The following is an 18416-nucleotide window of genomic DNA, read 5'->3' on the forward strand; positions in this document are numbered from 1 at the left end:
CATGTCTAAGTACGAAATCACCATACGAAGCTATTGACATCATTAAAATTCCATTTCGGGGTCGTTTACGCAAAAGTTAACTCTCTGGTCAACTCTTTCCATTTGAGCTTCAAAAATAAGATTTTTTTTCTTCTCCTTTAAATTTAACTCCGAATCTTACGAAAACCCAAACTTGACCATACATGCGGGTCATGATGCATATTACGAAGCTTCTCAAGGTCTTAAGCCGTTGAACGAAAATGCAAATTCTTAGAACGAAAATTCGGATTGTTACAGTGTCATTGTAAAAAACGTGTCAATTTTTAATTGATTAGATTATCCATGCTGGAAGCGCGTGAAACAAAAACATACCATGTGAATTGTGGTTCAATACGTAAAAGCAAGTTAAAGAATGAAATATTTTGGTGCGTATGAGCTCAAGCAGTATAGCACATATTGGTTAATTCCTCATGAGGTTTTTGGTCCCTGTTAATGTTCCATGGTATTTAGCAACTTCTAAACCCATCAGTGTTGCTCTTTAAACATTAATTCCACCTACTTGCATAAGCGGAGCCAGAATTTCAAGTTTATGGGTTTGAGATTCTAATCATTTGAAATTACTGGGTTCTAGATTAATAATTTATACATATTCAATAAAAAATTTAAGAAAATACAGGGTTCGAACCAAAACTACTGGGTTTGACCGAACCCGCTCCCGATATTCTAGCTCCGCCACTGCCCACTTGGAAACCTCCCAATCAAACTTCAAATATAACAAGTAAGCAAAACTTCCTCATAACATGAACGAGTGCTATTTGGAATAGGGATTTCCAATATTGGAGTATAACTTTCCTTTTCATATTAGAAAAAAGATAGGAAGATAAAAATGTAACACATCCACTACTTATATCAAATCAATAAATGTAAGTTATGAGCGGGTAAGTATTTACATTGTATGCCTCCATCCATTTTAATACTAACTTTAATTGATGGTATTAAGTCCGAAACTACCATATGAAAAGTTCTTGTTTATTAAATTAAGATAATATTAATGAAAAGATATACTAGTAAGAAATAAGAGATTATTAATTTAATGAGCAAAACATAGAAGAAAGGTTGCTCCTATAATGATAGGCATGAAATCAGGATGAACAGAGATATAGAAACAGCTGAAAAATAATAAACAAGAGCAATAATTTAAGTGCTTGATTTACTAGAGTAAAGCAAAAGTGGATAAAAATTGGACAAAAGGGTGTTAAATTAAGCAAAGGCAAGAAAGCCCAGATCTTGGGGGGAAATCAAATGACAAGACCTGTGAAGCAGTCGCCAATCAGCAGGAAACCAGCTCTTGTTCGTCTCCTCTGTGTTGCTGCGCTCTTCTCCATCATCCTTCTCGCCATTCAGTCCTCTTTCTTCACTGGTATGCTATTTTCTCCTCTTCCCTTAACCCTCACCATTTTCTGTTCCATTTTTCTTTTTAAAATTATTAAAATGCTATACTGTTTGATTGATTGATTGATTTCAAGCTAATTTAGAATGTCGCATTTTGATGCAGGCAGTTGGAATGCGGTAAATATCAGCCGAGAGGAAATTCGGATCTTGTCCGACTTCCAGTCTAACCTTCAGCAATGCGTCGTAATATACATTTCTTACTAATTTTTATATCTTATTCTCTACTCTCATGCTATAGAAACGTTAATTTTGCTGTTACGTCTCCCATTTTCCCCTCCTATAAGAATAGTTTACATCTCCCATGCTTTACTAGTTGACCTTCTTGACAGCTATCGTATGCTCGATTTCTCACTGACCTTAGTTGCTGCAAATCTGAGTCTGTTGAAGCTTGTGTCCCGTTATAACCTATGGGTTTCTTTAACTTCTGAATGGTTGCCGTGGAATTGAACAGTGATATGCATTTTCAGCATCTTATAGCACGTATGCTTTATCAGCTCCACATGTTAGTGTTTCATTGTGTCTGTACGGAATTTCTGTTTCCAGGCTAACCGAGGGCTGGGATTGACGGCTCACATCATTGATCATTGCAATGTGATTCTCAAGTTTCCTGAAGGAACTAATAGCACTTGGGTTTGTCTCTCCTCGGTCTCCTTGATATTGTTCTCCTAATCAATTATCTACAAACCACTGAAATCCCCATCCCTTCGATGTGTGTGGATTTCACTTGCAGTACAATGAGCAGTTCAAGATATTTGAACCATTGGAGTACAAGTACGATGTTTGTGAAGCAATACTTCTGTGGGAGCAGGTTCTTCATACTTGTTATTCACATTACTTGATGCTTTTAAACTTGTTTCGAGGCTTCCACTAGTAGTATCGTAAATAAACTGGGATTATCTGAAATGCAGTATCGTAACATGACGACAGTGTTGACAAGAGAATATCTGGATTCTCGACCTGATGGATGGTTTGACTATGCAGCAAAAAGGATTGCACAGCTGTAAGTTATTTGCTCCATCTTCCATCATCATCATTATTATTCACCCTCTTAATCAATTAGTGGAAGATTTAATGTGATTAGCTCTTCATATTTTAGTTCATTATTTCCTTTTTTAGTTTTCTACTTTGCCTGTATGCAGAGGAGCAGACAAATGTTACAATCAGACTCTGTGTGAAGAACATCTCAATCTAATTTTACCAGCTAAGCCTCCATTTCACCCTCGACAATTCAGAAAATGTGCAGTCGTTGGTAATTCTGGAGACCTCTTGAAGACGCAGTTTGGAGAGGAAATTGACAGTCATGATGCAGTAATACGAGACAATGAGGCCCCTGTTAATGAGGTAATTTAGCCCTTTGTCCGATGAATATAAAAATGCTTTATGACTCGAAGCATTTCCAAGGACCCTATGTCATGTCAGAATCCATGTTGAACACAAGGGCGGTTGGGCATGAGAAGCGTCGTATACTTAATTTTTTCGTCTTCAGCTCATCCTTCTGTCAGTTTCCTCATGTACTTCTTTGTTTTCAAAAGTTGGCCGTCATTACACTTGTGTTCTTCGTGCCTCTTGCCTTAAGGAATTGGCTTTCTGCATAGCATGTACTATCAGTTATGAATTTTTTTTTCTAATCTTTGAGGGTATATTTTTCTTGAGAAAGCAAGAAAAAAGAGTTAACAACTTGTGGCTAAATATGTCGATACTGCCTATAGATGATGATGCCACTGTGTATATAAAGTACCTATCAAAAGAATTTTTCCTGATAGTATCTCCCTGTTATATGCTATTAAGGCAAGTCCCTTATTGTCCTGGACATCATGTACTGATGCGCTATCACTCACTACCAGATTTCATTGTCAATACAATTCTCCCGTTCAATCAACTAATTGCGCCTAGTTGGGGTTCACTATATGAATCTCACCACTCTATTCAGGCCCAATTCATTCAATACTAAATAATTTGTCTTTTAAGGCAAAGTAGGTGTTATCTAACTAGAGTTCTCTACAACACAATACTCTTACTAAAATAAGTTACACCTTCTATGATACACTTTCTATTTTGGGACATCCCAAAATGTTTGAACACCATAATACTCGTATACTACTTTCACAGCTGTCAAGAATTTCAGTTCATTAAACTATTGTACTTTTAAACTTTGCTGTGATGTATCCCTATCAAACTAACTTATCAACCATTACTTTAATATGTTTCTCCCACCATCACTAATATAATATATATGTCAAATTAACATCCTAGACCTGTGCCTAGTCAATGTTGCATATAAAGTGAAGCGAGGAAGTACTTATTAAAGAATTTTTTTTTAGATATCTGTATATTTACAGGCACTCTTAAGTTGGATTTTAGTCCTCATTCTGTTGTATTTTGCATATTCGTAAAATTCTCATGTCATTATCCATGTTGCTCAAGGGATTTCTCTCCATGCAATACTGGTAAAGCATATGTTGTATTTTTATTATTTGATCAACTCTATTTGTCTATAGAATAACTAGCTCTTTATGCAATACTGGCCTTGTAACTGAGATCTGAGAGTGCTGAAGACTACCAGCTTTTTATGTAGTCATTAATCTGCATAATCTGTTAAAAGCTGTATCGATCCAGCTAAATTGTGAAAATAACTGCTTATAAACATGTTATGCAGAAATATGCCAAGCATGTTGGCCTGAAGAGAGATTTTCGCTTAGTTGTACGAGGTGCTGCCCGAAACATGATAAAAATTCTCAATGGTTCTGGTAAATTATTAGAAAACCTATTTTATTTTCCTGAACATTTGATGTTATACTTTTTGCCTTCTGTGTTTATCTTTATTCAGATTTATATCATGCTTCTTCCCATTTTTCCATTTTCCTATATTGACATCAAGACAGAATGATGTCTGACAATCTTTGATGTAATGCACTTAGCTCTAAGGGGGCATTTATGAACATCAACCAAACAAAAATTCTTTAATGATCTCATTTTTGACTAATTAAACCAGCATTCAGCGGTGGTTCTCGGTTTTTGAGTTCTACGGAAAGAATGAAACTCTAGGTGTTTTGAGGCAAAGTAATCACTGTATCGGAAATGAAATACAGATGCCTATATCTGCTCCTCTTTGGTGCAAATTTCATGATGTATATGATTCACACTCAATGGTAGACTTCATTAGCTTTGTTTGCAATTGAGGCGTAATTGTTATTTTTACTTATTTATTTTTTGTTAGACTTCATTAACTTTGTACAGGAATATGACATTCTGTATAAGGCTTTCCCCTTCTTTTGCTTTTTTCTTTTCTTTCCTTTTTGCTTTTGGCATAGGGGACTGCACTTTTGTACATTCCGATCAATTTCTTGGTGTCTGAATTTGATCTTTCGGTAATATCTTTTGTTTACTGATCAGAAAAAAGAAGTAAAAAACTCACTACCATTCAGCGGCAGTTATTAGTTTTTGATGGTGTGTATTGATAATGTCTGTAATTTGAGGATTTTAGTGTTTTTGTAGTTAAGCAAACTCTAGTCTTTTTGTTCTTTTTGTTATTTGACGTGTGATGTAGGGTAGTTCATGCTTGTTATCTGTTGCAGTGTGTATGGTTCTTATGTTGTTGATATGAGTATGTCATATTAGGATTTCAGTTAAACTCACTCTGATCCACTGTAGAAAAACCTTAAGATTAGCAGCAGTAGTTGGCTTTTATAATGCATATTAGTAGTGCCGTGTACCCTTACTTGTGTTATTGAAAGTCAAAGGCTAGAATAGCTTCTCGCGAAGAATAATAATCAACTCTTCTTTAATGATCTAACGGTTTTCCAATCTAATTTGACCAATCGGGTTTTGAGCATGATGACTTATATTGATGAGGATTCAAGTTTTTAGAGCCTTTTAACTTTTCGATAGTCTCAACCTAGCCCTTTAAATATTGTTAAATTCAACAAACATTTTATTTTTGGTTTTGCCTTTCTGTTAAAAAGGGCAAACAGCCCTCAATAATAGGGGGCAAAAACGGCGTCTAGCATTGACCTCAGTACCCCAGTCTAATTAGCATAGGTTCTGGGATCATGTTTGTGTGGTCCGTTAGGCTTTCTTAGCTGATAGCTTTGTGACAGACAAAAGGTATATGAAAAAAATGTCAGCTGAATGCCGAAATAGCTGAAGGGCTTAAAAATGACTTTCAGTAGTCTTGAAGGGCTATTATGTTTTGGTTAATAACTCTTTGCTATTTCTGTTCAATTGCTTCCAATACAGTTATTTGACATTAGATATAGGGTCAAGGGTAATTCTTATCGTTTAGAGTTGTTTACGTGTATTGTTGATATTAGTAGGTCAGCTACATTTCTTATCCTAATGAAGAGCATCTGAAATATAGTACTTAGTAGTTAACTGTTTACTGCTCTTTTTGTGATCGTTAGCAATGATGTGGATGTGATTTGTGATGTAGGAAGCAATACTTATGAAACTTTTACTCATTATTTGTTGCTATTCCTTTTTTACTTGCAGACGACGAGGTGCTTATAATTAAAAGTGTCATCCATAGAGACTTCAATGCAATGATAAAGGTAATATATGATTCAGATAAATGCTAGTATGTTTTTATTTCTATGTTTCAGTTGAATTCTTTTACTTATTTGTTTCTACATCTTATTTTTCTTAAGGTTGTTATTGTTAGTTTTAGTTGTTCTCAATTTGCATATTCAATCAAGTGCTACCAGTGAATGATCATAATAGGACTTTCAGCTGATACTTTTTCAGTAACTTGTTGAAGAATTTACAAGCTCAGATAAGAATGCATATGTACTTATAAAGAAAAAAGAAATGAGATAGCTACTTGTTTAAAAATTGAATGCATATCATGCCCCGCCCCCGAACTGATATGAACAAGAATTTGCATAATGGCAGGATCTTTGTAAGTATGGGCTACTTGCTCTCACCCACTGCATGTACTAATTAAAATTGAAATGAAACTTTTGCTTCCTTCTGACGAGTTTTATGGCGACCACCTTGCTCTGCATCTTTTGACCATGGCTTCTTATACTTGATGCATGCAACATTTTATTAATTTTCACCTACTCTAACACTCTAATTGGAGGCATGTTAAGGAAACTCTGATGGAACTAAGCTGTATTTTTGTAGGTGGTGAAATATAGATTTCTTTAGGATTCTGAATATTGGTGTTGGTAAAGGATGATGGAAAAACATTGACTAGGAAAACCAAAAAAAAATGATGATGAAACAACGAATGATGCCTGAAATCAATGAGAAATTGGTGTTTTTGAGATCAAGATAAACCAAAGGAGGCTGTCAAACTCAAAGGTGAAAATGTGACTAGGGTCTAGATAAGTACATTGTGGAGCATAAAACCTTGAAACTCCACCCCCACCCCCCAAAAAGGGAAAAACTGAAGCAGAGGTAGAGTGGGGGAGGGGAATTACTAAGGGATGTCGGTGAAAATTGTCGAACTTGGTTGCAGGATAGATTACTAAGTAATTTTCTTCAGAAAACAGCATAGCTTTGCATTATAATGGGTAGAACTGGAGATTGAAAATGTCTTTGATGATGCGATTGCTAAAAGCATAAGGGATTTGTTTATTTATTTTCAACATTTTTAGGCAGTGGTTTTTACCCTCTTTAGGCCATGAATGACTTGTAAAGATGTGTGCTTGATTATGATTATAAAAGAAGCCCAACTACAATTTCATGGCATGGTGGAATATGATTTCATAAGGTGGCGTGGGTTCTGATGCTTTATGATACCATATTCATTTGAGAAAATGACAGACCTCCATTATTCATTACAGAAAATCCGGAATCCAGTCTATCTGTTCCAAGGTATCGTACTACGTAGAGGTGCCAAAGGAACTGGGATGAAATCAATAGAACTAGCACTTTCCATGTGCGACGTTGTTGACATTTATGGTTTCACTGTTGATCCTGGTTACACAGAATGGTATGTTCTATTATTCCTCATCTTTTCCCTCGTAACTTCAGCTTTATTAGTTACAAAACATATACACATTTGAAATACTCCGTTCAAGTTTTCTTTTTGCATCTCTATCCGATGTGAGAGATTGCCATCTTTCTGGAATATTCAACACCTCTACTTGGATTCCAACTACTTTACCCTTTCTTAACTTTTCCCTGCCATTTCATACATCTAAAGACCATTAAAAGTTATCTCTGTGTGGTTATTACAAACTTTGTTTTCTAGGACTCGATACTTTTCTACACCAAGGAAAGGGCACAACCCACTCCAAGGGAGAGCATATTACCAACTCTTAGAATGCCTTGGAGTAAGGACATCGGATTACTTCAGCTACAGTTCAACTTTCAATTTCTTCATTTGTTGTTCAATGCTCTCACTAAAAATTTATATTTTAGGTCATACGCATCCATTCTCCTATGCGAGCAAAGAGAAAGCAAGACTGGTCCGATGTGCCTAGTCGAGAAATGATAAACAGCGCTCACAGAGCTGCATTGCGTCTGAAAAAGAAGCAAGCTGGGCAAGAGGGCGTATTGGGACAATTTGTTAACTGTAAAGTATGGGGCAAATCAGGTCCCTATGGCACTGGGCCTACATCTGGTTCTGAAGATATGACAGATATCAGGAAGTCATCAAATTACAATCGATGGGAAGTCATGCCTTTCGAGAGCTTGAGGGAGGAAGCACGAAATCACTATATTCAGATGGAAGGTGTGTCTTTGTACAAGATGGATGGCAATAAGCTGGATGATCTAGTCTGTGTGAAATCTGAGGCATGAACCAATGGCTTGATATGATGCATCTATTCGAGTAGAACCTAATTAATGTTTTTACATGCACAAATACGAAGGAACCAAGTGATTTGGGCTCAACACCTGAAGCAGCTTCTCCTCCTGGAGTGTAAGCTAGTGACAGCCACCACAGGGAACTCAGAGCTGAACTGCAAACATTTTAACCATCGTCCATTGGAAGTGCATGCCAAATATGACTGAAATTTGCATATACCTAATGATCTAAAGGAATGAGCAAAGAAGGGACCATACTCTGAGCTGTCCTTACCTTTTCTTAAATTACACGTTGATTTTGCAAGTAATACTTTGTTTCGTTGTTGATTTTCTTTAGTTAGGAACATCTTGCTTAAAATCGTTGCACTGTGAATTGTGATTTTAGAATCTCATTTCCAGTATAAATTGGATAGAATATTTTAGTGCATGTTCTGTTCGTTCTTTGTGTAAGGACCCGTTTTTCTATCATAACATAACATTAACTGAGAATGCAACGTAAGGCATGGCATTGACGCACTCAACAGCAAAGCAGAAAATAATCATAATGCTACAGCATAACTGAACAATTAAATCCGCAACTACAAAAACTCGAATGAGAAAGACCAAAATCAATAGATCAAAACTAGATTACTAGTATCAGTATATCCCCCATAACAAAAGGAAAACAATTTTAAAGCATCAAGTCGACTTCTTATTCTTGTTGCCACTGTTAAGAAGGTCGTCGGAAACAACCTTGAGTTGTTTCCTTTGCTTAGATTTTGCAATCTTTTTAAGAGTCTTTGGATTGGTGATCTTCTGAACCTTAGTCCCAGATTTGAGAATGTTTTCCTGCTTCCTCTTGTCTCTTTCCTCCCTCTGCTTCCTCTTGTCAACCTTGTTCTGCCTTATCTCTTCCTTGAGCTCATTCATCCTCTCCTTGTACGCCTTCTTTATCTCCTTCTCCTTTATCCTCTGCTCCAGCGGCTTCCCTTTCACGCTCACCTTCGCCGCCGATGACCTGTGTTTCCGCGGCTGTTTCCAATTCCTTCCTGATACTCTCCCTGCGATCACCCCGTCGTACGTCGGCCTTCCAAGTACCGGCTTGTTTGGATCCTCCTCAGATGGAACCGCCTGTCTCTTTGACGCTGGAACTGGATTCTCCTCCTCTACTTCCATGGCCGCTTCTCCATCTTCTGTACCATTTCCTAACTCTTTCTCTGCTCTCTTTCGCTTGTATGTTTTCCCTCCGAAGCCTTCGTCCAGGCACCGAAAATCCACGGTGCACGCCATTTTTTGTAAGACAGCTGCTTCCGATACCTAGCAAGCCCTAATATACTTGTAATGTCGCTTTCTTTTCTAATTTTTGGGCTGGGCTAAATCTAACTGCGTTATGGGCCGCTCACCCTCTATACCCCTTAGAATTTTAACAGTCCATGTTTTCCCTCAATGTTGGGAGAAATTCAAACAATAGCTAGATTTACAACTGTTCGTTCAAAAATATCCCAGTTTCAAAAGTAATCGAATTTTAGCTACTTTTCATGTAAAGATAAATCTGAGCGAAAACACTGTTCAAACCCCGAAAAATACGCTAGTATATTATACTGGAGTTCCAACATAAGTATGCTTGAACTCCAGCAAGTATCATTGTCCAGTATAATATACTGGAGTTTGGAGCACCGGTGCTCCAGTCTCCAGTATATTATACTGGAGTCAGCAAAGTATATCGGTCCAGCATAATATGTTGGAGTTCATACACAGGTGCACCGAACTCCAGTATATTATGCTGGACTGGTATCTGTTACAACAAAATAGTGGTTATTTTTCATTGACTTCGTAAACATTGACTATTTTTGAATGACCAGTCCGAAAACTGGCTATACCGTGCTATTATTACTTGTAAAATCAGTCATTTCATAATTGATGTGATGCATCTTACTGTGATTTTTAATTATTTATTGTATGTTAGCGTATCTAAGAATTGTAACAAATGGAGTATACTCCACGGATCCTATGTTTGGACTTTCACAGCATTATATAAATAAAATTTTCAGTTTCTAAAAAAAAAAAGGAGTACTTCACAATTCTTAAAAGGAAAGATGCAAAACAAGCAAAAACAGAATTTTTTTTTTTTTTTTTTTGGGCAACTGAAAAGTTTTCATTATCAATGGAGTAATGTACAGTAAAACGCTCCGACATGTATAGCAAATTTGTTTTCCTGTGTAACCATATCTTGACTAAAAATAAAATCTATTAAGTGCATATAATATTAATCTTACTACAAGAACTATCAAATTGAGAAAGTAAAGGCTGATATTTATGATGGGTTATGATATTTATTTGGATAGTGGAGCTGGGCGTTGCAAAGAGGCAGAACGAAAAAGATAAGGTGGGTTAGCGAATGTTTTGTTGTAGCCAATGCAATAAATTTTTGGCTATAACTTGTAATCAAATATAATGGGCTAGCGGTTGTCTTAAGTTTGTGCCGAACGGTCAATTATGTTAGAACCTCCAAGTTTAATCATAAACTTAACTGAAATAGTATGAAATAGGTCCCTCTTGACTTATAATTGACATTGTTATGTTATGTTGCAGAATATAGATACGTATTGAATTAAAATTTAAAACCACAAAGCTACTCATCTTGTTGCCATTGCTTGAAACTTGAATATTGCATAACTTTTAGCTTGAACGAAATTTGTGCTACTAGAGACATGTTGACTTGCTTTCGCATTGTGTTACAAAAAAATTAAACTGGAAATTGATGCTTTAATTGCTGTAATTTTGATTGGACGTAAATTTAAATTGAGGGCAATTTTGATCTTTTAAAAAATAAAAGTTTTATTCCTATTTGGTAGAAAATATGTTACTGATCTTCTTTCCCACTGGAATTGGAGATCCGATCCCAATTTTAGTGGATTATGGTCCAAATTACTATAAAATTGGATCAAATATGGTCCAAATTACTACAAAATTTTGACCATGCTATAAAACCAAGAGTTTATTAATTGCATGAATACATTACATGTAAAGCCTATCTTTTTTCAACATGTGTAAAGTCTTTTCAGTGTTCTATAATTTGTGTAAATTTTTTCATGATTTGTCATAAAAGATTTATTACTAAAACATGAGAAGCATTGGAGAAAATCTACAAACAATTGCACAATCTAATCTAGGGAAAAAAGTTACTAGGAGAGGAATAAAATTGATCATTTGCGAAAAGAAATACACCGGTAGAAAACGTTTGTGACTGAGGTAAAAACCAGTGCCCATAAAAAGAGGAAGGAATGTGATATAATTGGCTATAGAAATTCAAAAATATCCAGATTTACAAGTGGTCATTCAAAAATAACCACAGTTTCAAAAGTAATTGAAATTTAGCCACTTTTCATGTAAAGCTAAATCTGAACGAAAATACGGTTCAAAATCCGGTAAACACTAGTATAATATACTAGAGTTCCAGCATAAGTATAATGGAACTCCAGTATATTATACTGGAGTCAGTATAATATCACGATCCAGCATAATATGCTGGAAGTTTACAGGTGCTCCAATCTCCGGTATATTATGCTGGAACTTTTCGCGTGTTGGAATTCCAGCATGATATGCTAGAAGTTCATACAGAGGTGCACCGATCTCCAGTATATTATGCTGGAACTTTTCGTGTTGCATCAAAATAGTGACTATTTTTTAATAACTTTGCAAATGCTGGCGGCTTTTGAATGACCAATCCGAAAACTGATTAGCCGTGGTATTTTTACGATATAATTGGCTGAGTGAAAGGCCTGACTCGATCTGGCAAAATATAAAGATATAGTAGTAATAGTAGCAAGTAGTGTAATAATGATAAGTGGTCTTAATTAGCAATTGCATCTGTTAGCCGAAGTTTGCGCATCCTCCTATTTTTACCATGCCCCTAACATGTTGTCAGAAAATGTAAAACTGCTTCTATCTATCTTCTGCATCTTCCTCAGATCCCCTTACCCCATCTTCGCCCCATTTCTGGATTTAACATCAAGTTATAGAGTTATCCCTCTCTTTCCTAAACAATAAGACAACACCACAGAAAATCTACCTATTCCTAGCTCCTATTGCCGCTCCCAAATTGAAGAATACAAAACAAAAAGATTCCATCTTTTTACCCCCAAAAGCGGCCAAGTCCAAATCAGAGGAATTTACTGAGAAGAAAACATCTTTGTATAAGGTCCGGTGTGCTGAATCCTATGTTTCTTTCATAAAACTCTTGTCTATCTGTCTGTAAGCAAAGCTTAAATACAACTACGATCCACATACCTGCTAGCTAGATCGGAAAGATCCAGATAGTATTGTAATCATCAATGGGGTCTTCTCAGTCGGTAGCCGTACCCTCTGAGGAAGATGAAGAGCAAGAAGATGAAGAAGAAGAAGATGGCGAGCACGAGGAGAATGATACCCCAGATGAGAGACGTCAATTATTAGGTGGTGACGACGATACTACTCTGCTCAAGAAGGTTCTGGAACAAGAGCCCGAGATGTTACCTTGCCACGCCTCTGCATCTCCTCTCTCCCCTCAGCTCTCCTCTTTCGGTACCCCTCGTTTGGGCCCTTCCATTAAGGTGTGGGACCCTTATAATGTCCTGGCTCCCCCGCCCCCACTTCCGCCTCCCCCTCATTTCCACCGCACCTTCTCCTCTGATTCTGTGGATGACGATAGGACCCTCACCGAAGTCTATTTGATTAGTAATGGCGAGTGTCATATGAATTTAAGGCCTGATTTGATTGCCGGCCGATGTCCCGAGGCTGCACTTACCCCTAATGGTAAGCGCCAAGCCAGAGCTTTGGCTGTTTTCCTCAAGTCTCAAGGGATTCGTTTCAATTCTATGTATACATCTCCCTTGGATCGGGCTCGAGCTACTGCCCTCTCTGTTTGCCAGGTATCTTCATTCTTTTCTCGTCCCTGTGATTGCTTTTATGTGAATGTCAGTTTCTCCGATTATGATTGCTATTGATTATCTAACTACTAAGCTCTGATCTTTTGGATTTGATTGGAAATGTCAGAAATAATATCCCTTTGCTTCCAAATTCCTATTTTTGTGGGCCGGAAAAAAAATGAAACACTTCACCAACCAATTGATGTAAAGTCCTATATGTTATACAATTATCAGCTGTGGGAGAACATGATTTTTCTTCATCAGTTCTAGGCAGATGCATGTTTCCTTTCGTTACTTGTAAGGTTTTCCTCTTATAGTGCTCCAGTAATTGTCAGGAGGCATAGTGATGCAGCTTTAAAAGAAACCATTTGAATTTGTTAGTTGCTTTAGTTTCAGGATTTATATGGCTGTGACTGTCTCAGTTGTTTGGATTTGGCAAGTTTGTAGTTGGAATTTCGTACTACTAGGAGTTTGAACAAAGGTGAGCCCAAACAACATATTAAAAGGTAACTTTTGGTTTCAGATGATCTCGGGATAACAGTTACTTTGGGGATAAAAGTTAGTCCAATTCCTCTAGTAGAAAGTACTAACAAGATTCATACCGGAGGAAAACAAATACTATCATTGAAAACAGAAAAGGGAAACTAATTGTATCTATCTGGGATAGGTAGAGTGTACTATATTATCATCCTATATTACATTTCCACACAGTGCTTTAAAAATATCATACCTGTGCATAGTGTATCAGCGAAAGGGACAGCAAGATTAGTACCGCAAAGAAGAATTGCATAGTCTGTAGTCGTGAAAGCCATAATTGGCTTCTCAGCAGACTTTGCGTGTCAAAAGCATTCTTACTGCCTTGACCACTAGCAAATCCAAAGATTATGTTGCTGTTCTTTCAGAGCAGCTGAGCCGTAGTTTAGCATCACATCTCAGAATTATGCAAGCTGCAAGGAAGCCCAACGTCGAGCTTCTTCACTTTTTAAGTTCTGCAATAAAAGCTTACTCTCTCTTGTATCTAGTTATGTGTATTAAAATTGATTTAAAAGTTGAATCTTTTCCATTCTTAGTGATGCATAGTATGAAGTTTTCTATGGGGATGATGATGCAAATTTCGACTGTAAGTAGAACACCTGAATTGGCTAAGTCCCAGGGATTAAGTGTAACATGTTTTTTTTAATAACCGATTTAGTATAACATATTATTAGCATGCTGTGTTAAGGCCTTGTAATTTTGGTAATGTATGGATTCATCTGTTAACTGTGCAGGAATTGAACTTTTCAGAGGAACGTATACAATCCTCTGATGCACTACTGGAAATGAGTCAGGGGCATTGGGAGGGATGCCACCGCTCGGATATATTTACACCTGAAACAATTAGTCTAATGGAAAGGTTCCAGCCTGATTTTTCAGCACCATCTGGAGAGTCACTGAGGCAGGTGGAATTTCGGATGGTACAATTCCTAAATGGAACTGTTATGGCATTGCCTGAAAAATTCAGATCTGATTTCTCCCCACCAGATCAGAGTGAGAGCCAGGCTTTCTCAAACCGTGGTTCTCATGCACTTGTCAATTCAGTTCATGACCGAGATGGGCCGCCTTCATTCTCATCGTCTCATTGGGATTTGCACCACAGGAACCGACAAGGACTTTCGAGGAAGAAGTCTGGAAAGAGTAGGCTTCAGATCGTGACAACTACTGGGGATCATGAGGCTGATGATGAGATGTCACCTCGAGAACCCATTAATCCTAACTCCATCCGTGATTTAAATGTGCAAATCACTACTAATGTTTCTCAATGCATTGGTATTTTTACTCATTCAATCCCAATCAAGTGTCTTCTTACTGCCCTCCTTGGCTGCAGTGCAATGATGTCAAGTAAGATATGCATAGATGATTCTTCTGTTACGGTGCTACAGCATTCCTGGAAATTGGGATGGCAGATCAAGAGAATGAACGATACTGCACATCTTAGGCTTCTGTAGTAAATTATTCTATTCGGCAGCTGAGATCACTGAGAAAATTCAAGTATTTTGGCTTTAATTAGGGAGTTCTTCAAAGCATTCACGGGATGTGTATTCTACAACCAGAGTCAGATCACTGGATGATACTTTTGATGATTATCAATTTCTTTTGCAAAATTAATTCCACTTCTCCAACTGCATACTGAAACTGAGTTTGAGTTGGAACCACGGGTGTGGATTATTGTTTCAGTTTGTAGCATTTTAAATTATTGATATTGTAGGGCATTTCTGGTGTGGCTTTATAATAAGCTGTTGAAAAAATCAGGCTGAGTTTGTTCTGTAGTAGCTTTCTTTTCCTATTATTGATTTTTACTTGCTAGTAATGCTTGGCGATCTTTTACTTATAAAGGTTTATGCTTGGAAGATTTAAACCCCCCAAATCCCAATTCGTGGTTAGGCGCTACTACTAAGCAGCAGGGACGGAGTTAGAAGTCCGAATATAGGTTTGGCCGAATCCAGTTATCACCACTTAAATTCGTCGTTCTAAAATCTAGAACCCATAGATTTAAAATTGTGGCTCCGCCTTTGCTACTAAGTACTATCTAACAAAAATTGCAAACCACATTAGTAGTCGTTTGAACTGGTTATACAAATTAAACAGTTCCAAGCCACAAGTGCAACCCTTTCCACTGTATGAATGAATGAAGAATACCAATTTGGCTCCACTCTGTACAGTCTCCTACTTGTGTCGACGCCAATATTCCACAAATCCTAACTTGGCCAAGTTCTTCAACAGATACTTAGACAAATCCGATGTGTTCTCGTGGAACTTTATCATTGCCGACTTGGCTCGGAGCGGTGACTCCGTCGAAGCCCTTCGAGCTTTCTCTTCCATGCGAAAGCTTTCTCTCAAACCAAACCGTTCCACCTTCCCATGTGCCGTCAAATCCTGTTCCTCCCTTTCCGATCTCACTTCCGGCAAGCAGACCCACCAACAAGCTCTCATCTTTGGTTATGAAACCGACCTTTTTGTATCCTCCGCTCTCATTGATATGTACTCCAAGTGTGGTCAACTTGCTGATGCGCGAAAGCTGTTTGATCAAATTCCTCAAAAGAATGTTGTTTCTTGGACCTCCATGATAACTGGCTACGTCCAAAATGACCAACCCCATGAAGCGCTCTCGCTTTTTAAAGAGCTCTTGGCGGGCCAAGCAGAGGAACTAGTTTCTCTTGACTCGGTTTCCATGGTTTCCGTGCTATCCGCTTGTTCTCGTGTTTCAGGAAAGACCCTTACCCAAGGGCTCCATGGCTTTGTCACAAAAAGGGGATTCGATGAAGACCTGGGAGTTGGGAATACGTTAATTGATGCCTATGCTAAGTGCGGTGAGGTTGATTTATCCAGGAAGATGTTTGATGTGATGCCTGCGAAGGACATCATTTCATGGAATTCCATGATCGCAGTTTATGCTCAGCACGGACTTTCATCTCAGGCACTGGAAATTTTTCGTTCCCTGGCGTGGGATAGAGAGGTTGACTACAATGCTGTCACCTTATCAGCCGTGCTGTTGGCTTGTGCACATTCAGGAGCTCTTCAGGCTGGCAAGTGCATACATGATCAGGTACTTCAGGACTAACCCACCTTTACAACTGCTGCATTCTTTCTGACTCCTTATTTTTTAACTGTATTGATGTTCTTAGTTGTCTGTTGGGCTTTGATCTCTTTAGGTTATAAAAATGAACCTAGAGGATAATGTATATGTGGCTACGTCCATGATTGACATGTACTGCAAATGTGGAAGATTAAGGATGGCGAGGAATGCATTCAATCGGATGAAGGAAAAGAATGTGAAATCATGGTCTGCCTTGATTGCAGGTTATGGTATGCACGGTAGAGCCAGGGAAGCCCTTCAAGTATTTTACGAGATGAACTTAGCTGGGGTAAAACCAAATTATATTACCTTTGTCTCTGTCCTAGCAGCTTGTAGCCATGCTGGGTTGCTGGATGAAGGGTGGTATTGGTTTAAGGCCATGGAGCCTAGATATTGCATACAACCAGGAGTGGAGCATTATGCTTGCATGGTTGATCTTCTTGGACGTGCTGGTTTCCTTGCCAAGGCATATAATTTGATAGAAGAAATGAAGGTGACGCCTGACTTTGTTGTTTGGGGTTCTCTTCTAGCTGCATGCAGGATGCACAAGAATGTCGACCTTGGGGAGATTGCTGCTAGGAACTTGTTTGAATTAGACTCAACAAACTGTGGGTATTATGTTTTGCTCTCGAACATATATGCTGATGCTGGGAGGTGGGGAGATGTAGATAAGATGAGGATACTTATGAAAAATCGTGGATTAAGTAAACCTCCTGGGTTCAGCCTGCTTGAACTCAAAGGCAGGGTGCATGCATTTCTTGTTGGTGATAGAGAACACCCTCAACATGAGAAGATTTATGCATATTTGGAAGAATTATCTGTAAAGCTGCAGATAGCTGGCTATGTACCCAACATGACATCTGATCTTCATGATGTTGAGGAGGAAGAGAAAGGACTGACATTACGAGTTCATAGTGAGAAGCTCGCTGTTGCTTTTGGGATTATGAATTCCGTCCCTGGTAGTACAATTCAGGTGATTAAGAATCTTAGGATATGTGGAGACTGTCATACAACAATTAAGCTAATTGCCAAGATTGTTAATAGGGAAATTGTAGTCAGAGATGCAAAGAGATTTCACCATTTTAAGGATGGCTTGTGCTCCTGTGGGGACTATTGGTGATTCAAGCATTGAACAAAATTTCATGTTCGCCGACTAATCGACTTCCAGGTGTTGTCATATGATCTGCAGTGGTGCTTAAAGTGATAGAGATTCGCAGCAGAATTGATCTTCTTCAATTGTGCGTCAATCTCACACTAGGTAGTCGGCTATATGAATCCTCCATATCCATCTCGCTCTATTCCTCATTATTCAACAGAATTTGTCATAGCTCGGCTACTTTTATGCTGGTCTTATGCAGGATACTAATATCCGATTAATATTTCCCTGTTGTGTGGTATGTACAAGACCAAAAGAGAGAAAGCGGATCAATAAGAAGAAGTTGGACAGAAAGTAAAGGTAATTTTCTTTCTGTGAATTCATTGTCTGCTCGACTCTTCACTATTCAACCTCTTGTATCCACTATGGAGAAAGCTGAGTCTTGTTTGTTTAAAACGAACATGTCATTTGGGTTGTCCAGAGTTTTGTGCCTATTTTTGTTTACATCAATTTTGGAATTCTGCCAGCATTAGCAATACTGTTTTTCACCTTGTGACAATGTTAGTTTTTTTGACTGGTGGATATTAAGGTATGTAAGAAAACAGTAAATATTGAAGGCGGATATGATTTTGGTGGT

At 37.9% G+C, this 18416-nt stretch overlaps 4 protein-coding genes across 5 annotated transcripts; 3 read left to right on the forward strand and 1 right to left on the reverse strand.

Annotated features, from left to right (window-relative positions):
* Positions 1 to 1071: 1071 nt before the first annotated feature.
* On the forward strand, positions 1072 to 8673 carry LOC104246207 (sialyltransferase-like protein 1). Its single transcript, XM_009801972.2, has 11 exons — positions 1072 to 1399; positions 1535 to 1614; positions 1975 to 2061; positions 2162 to 2239; positions 2340 to 2431; positions 2571 to 2772; positions 4088 to 4178; positions 5920 to 5978; positions 7218 to 7366; positions 7628 to 7709; positions 7798 to 8673. Exons 1-11 carry the CDS (start codon positions 1282 to 1284, stop codon positions 8176 to 8178), a joined length of 1419 nt encoding a protein of 472 aa, XP_009800274.1. The 5' UTR covers positions 1072 to 1281; the 3' UTR covers positions 8179 to 8673.
* Positions 8674 to 8692: 19 nt separating this feature from the next.
* Positions 8693 to 9476, reverse strand: LOC104246206 (uncharacterized). Its single transcript, XM_009801971.2, has one exon. It carries the CDS (start codon positions 9451 to 9453, stop codon positions 8863 to 8865), a length of 591 nt encoding a protein of 196 aa, XP_009800273.1. The 5' UTR covers positions 9454 to 9476; the 3' UTR covers positions 8693 to 8862.
* A 2539-nt stretch (positions 9477 to 12015) lies between these two features.
* On the forward strand, positions 12016 to 15417 carry LOC104246204 (uncharacterized). The gene is made up of 2 exons (XM_009801970.2): positions 12016 to 13073; positions 14339 to 15417. Exons 1-2 carry the CDS (start codon positions 12498 to 12500, stop codon positions 15053 to 15055), a joined length of 1293 nt encoding a protein of 430 aa, XP_009800272.1. The 5' UTR covers positions 12016 to 12497; the 3' UTR covers positions 15056 to 15417.
* A 126-nt stretch (positions 15418 to 15543) lies between these two features.
* LOC104246203 (pentatricopeptide repeat-containing protein At3g26782, mitochondrial) lies at positions 15544 to 18416 on the forward strand. 2 transcript variants are annotated; one of them, XR_715909.2, is made up of 3 exons: positions 15544 to 16653; positions 16760 to 17941; positions 18042 to 18416. XR_715909.2 is itself a non-coding variant. In XM_009801969.2 (2 exons), exons 1-2 carry the CDS (start codon positions 15736 to 15738, stop codon positions 17801 to 17803), a joined length of 1962 nt encoding a protein of 653 aa, XP_009800271.1. In that variant the 5' UTR covers positions 15544 to 15735; the 3' UTR covers positions 17804 to 18416. The 2 variants fall into 2 exon arrangements, 1 of the variants encoding a protein (XP_009800271.1); XM_009801969.2 differs by having other exon boundaries at positions 16760 to 18416.

Source organism: Nicotiana sylvestris, chromosome 2 (genome assembly GCF_000393655.2).
Source record: "Nicotiana sylvestris chromosome 2, ASM39365v2, whole genome shotgun sequence".
NCBI classification, from domain to species: Eukaryota; Viridiplantae; Streptophyta; class Magnoliopsida; order Solanales; family Solanaceae; genus Nicotiana; species Nicotiana sylvestris.

Bases quoted from the DNA above. Each gene is read 5' to 3' on its own strand.
- LOC104246204 (XM_009801970.2), top strand. From the start codon at position 12,498: ATGGGGTCTTCTCAGTCGGTAGCCGTACCCTCTGAGGAAGATGAAGAG. The intron at 13,074-14,338 runs GTATCTTCATTC...TTAACTGTGCAG, and splicing joins CTGCCCTCTCTGTTTGCCAG to GAATTGAACTTTTCAGAGGA.
- LOC104246203 (XM_009801969.2), top strand. From the start codon at position 15,736: ATGAAGAATACCAATTTGGCTCCACTCTGTACAGTCTCCTACTTGTGT. The intron at 16,654-16,759 runs GTACTTCAGGAC...TGATCTCTTTAG, and splicing joins GCAAGTGCATACATGATCAG to GTTATAAAAATGAACCTAGA.
- LOC104246207 (XM_009801972.2), top strand. From the start codon at position 1,282: ATGACAAGACCTGTGAAGCAGTCGCCAATCAGCAGGAAACCAGCTCTT. The intron at 1,400-1,534 runs GTATGCTATTTT...ATTTTGATGCAG, and splicing joins TCAGTCCTCTTTCTTCACTG to GCAGTTGGAATGCGGTAAAT. The intron at 7,367-7,627 runs GTATGTTCTATT...TTTGTTTTCTAG, and splicing joins GATCCTGGTTACACAGAATG to GACTCGATACTTTTCTACAC.
- LOC104246206 (XM_009801971.2), bottom strand. From the start codon at position 9,453: ATGGCGTGCACCGTGGATTTTCGGTGCCTGGACGAAGGCTTCGGAGGG.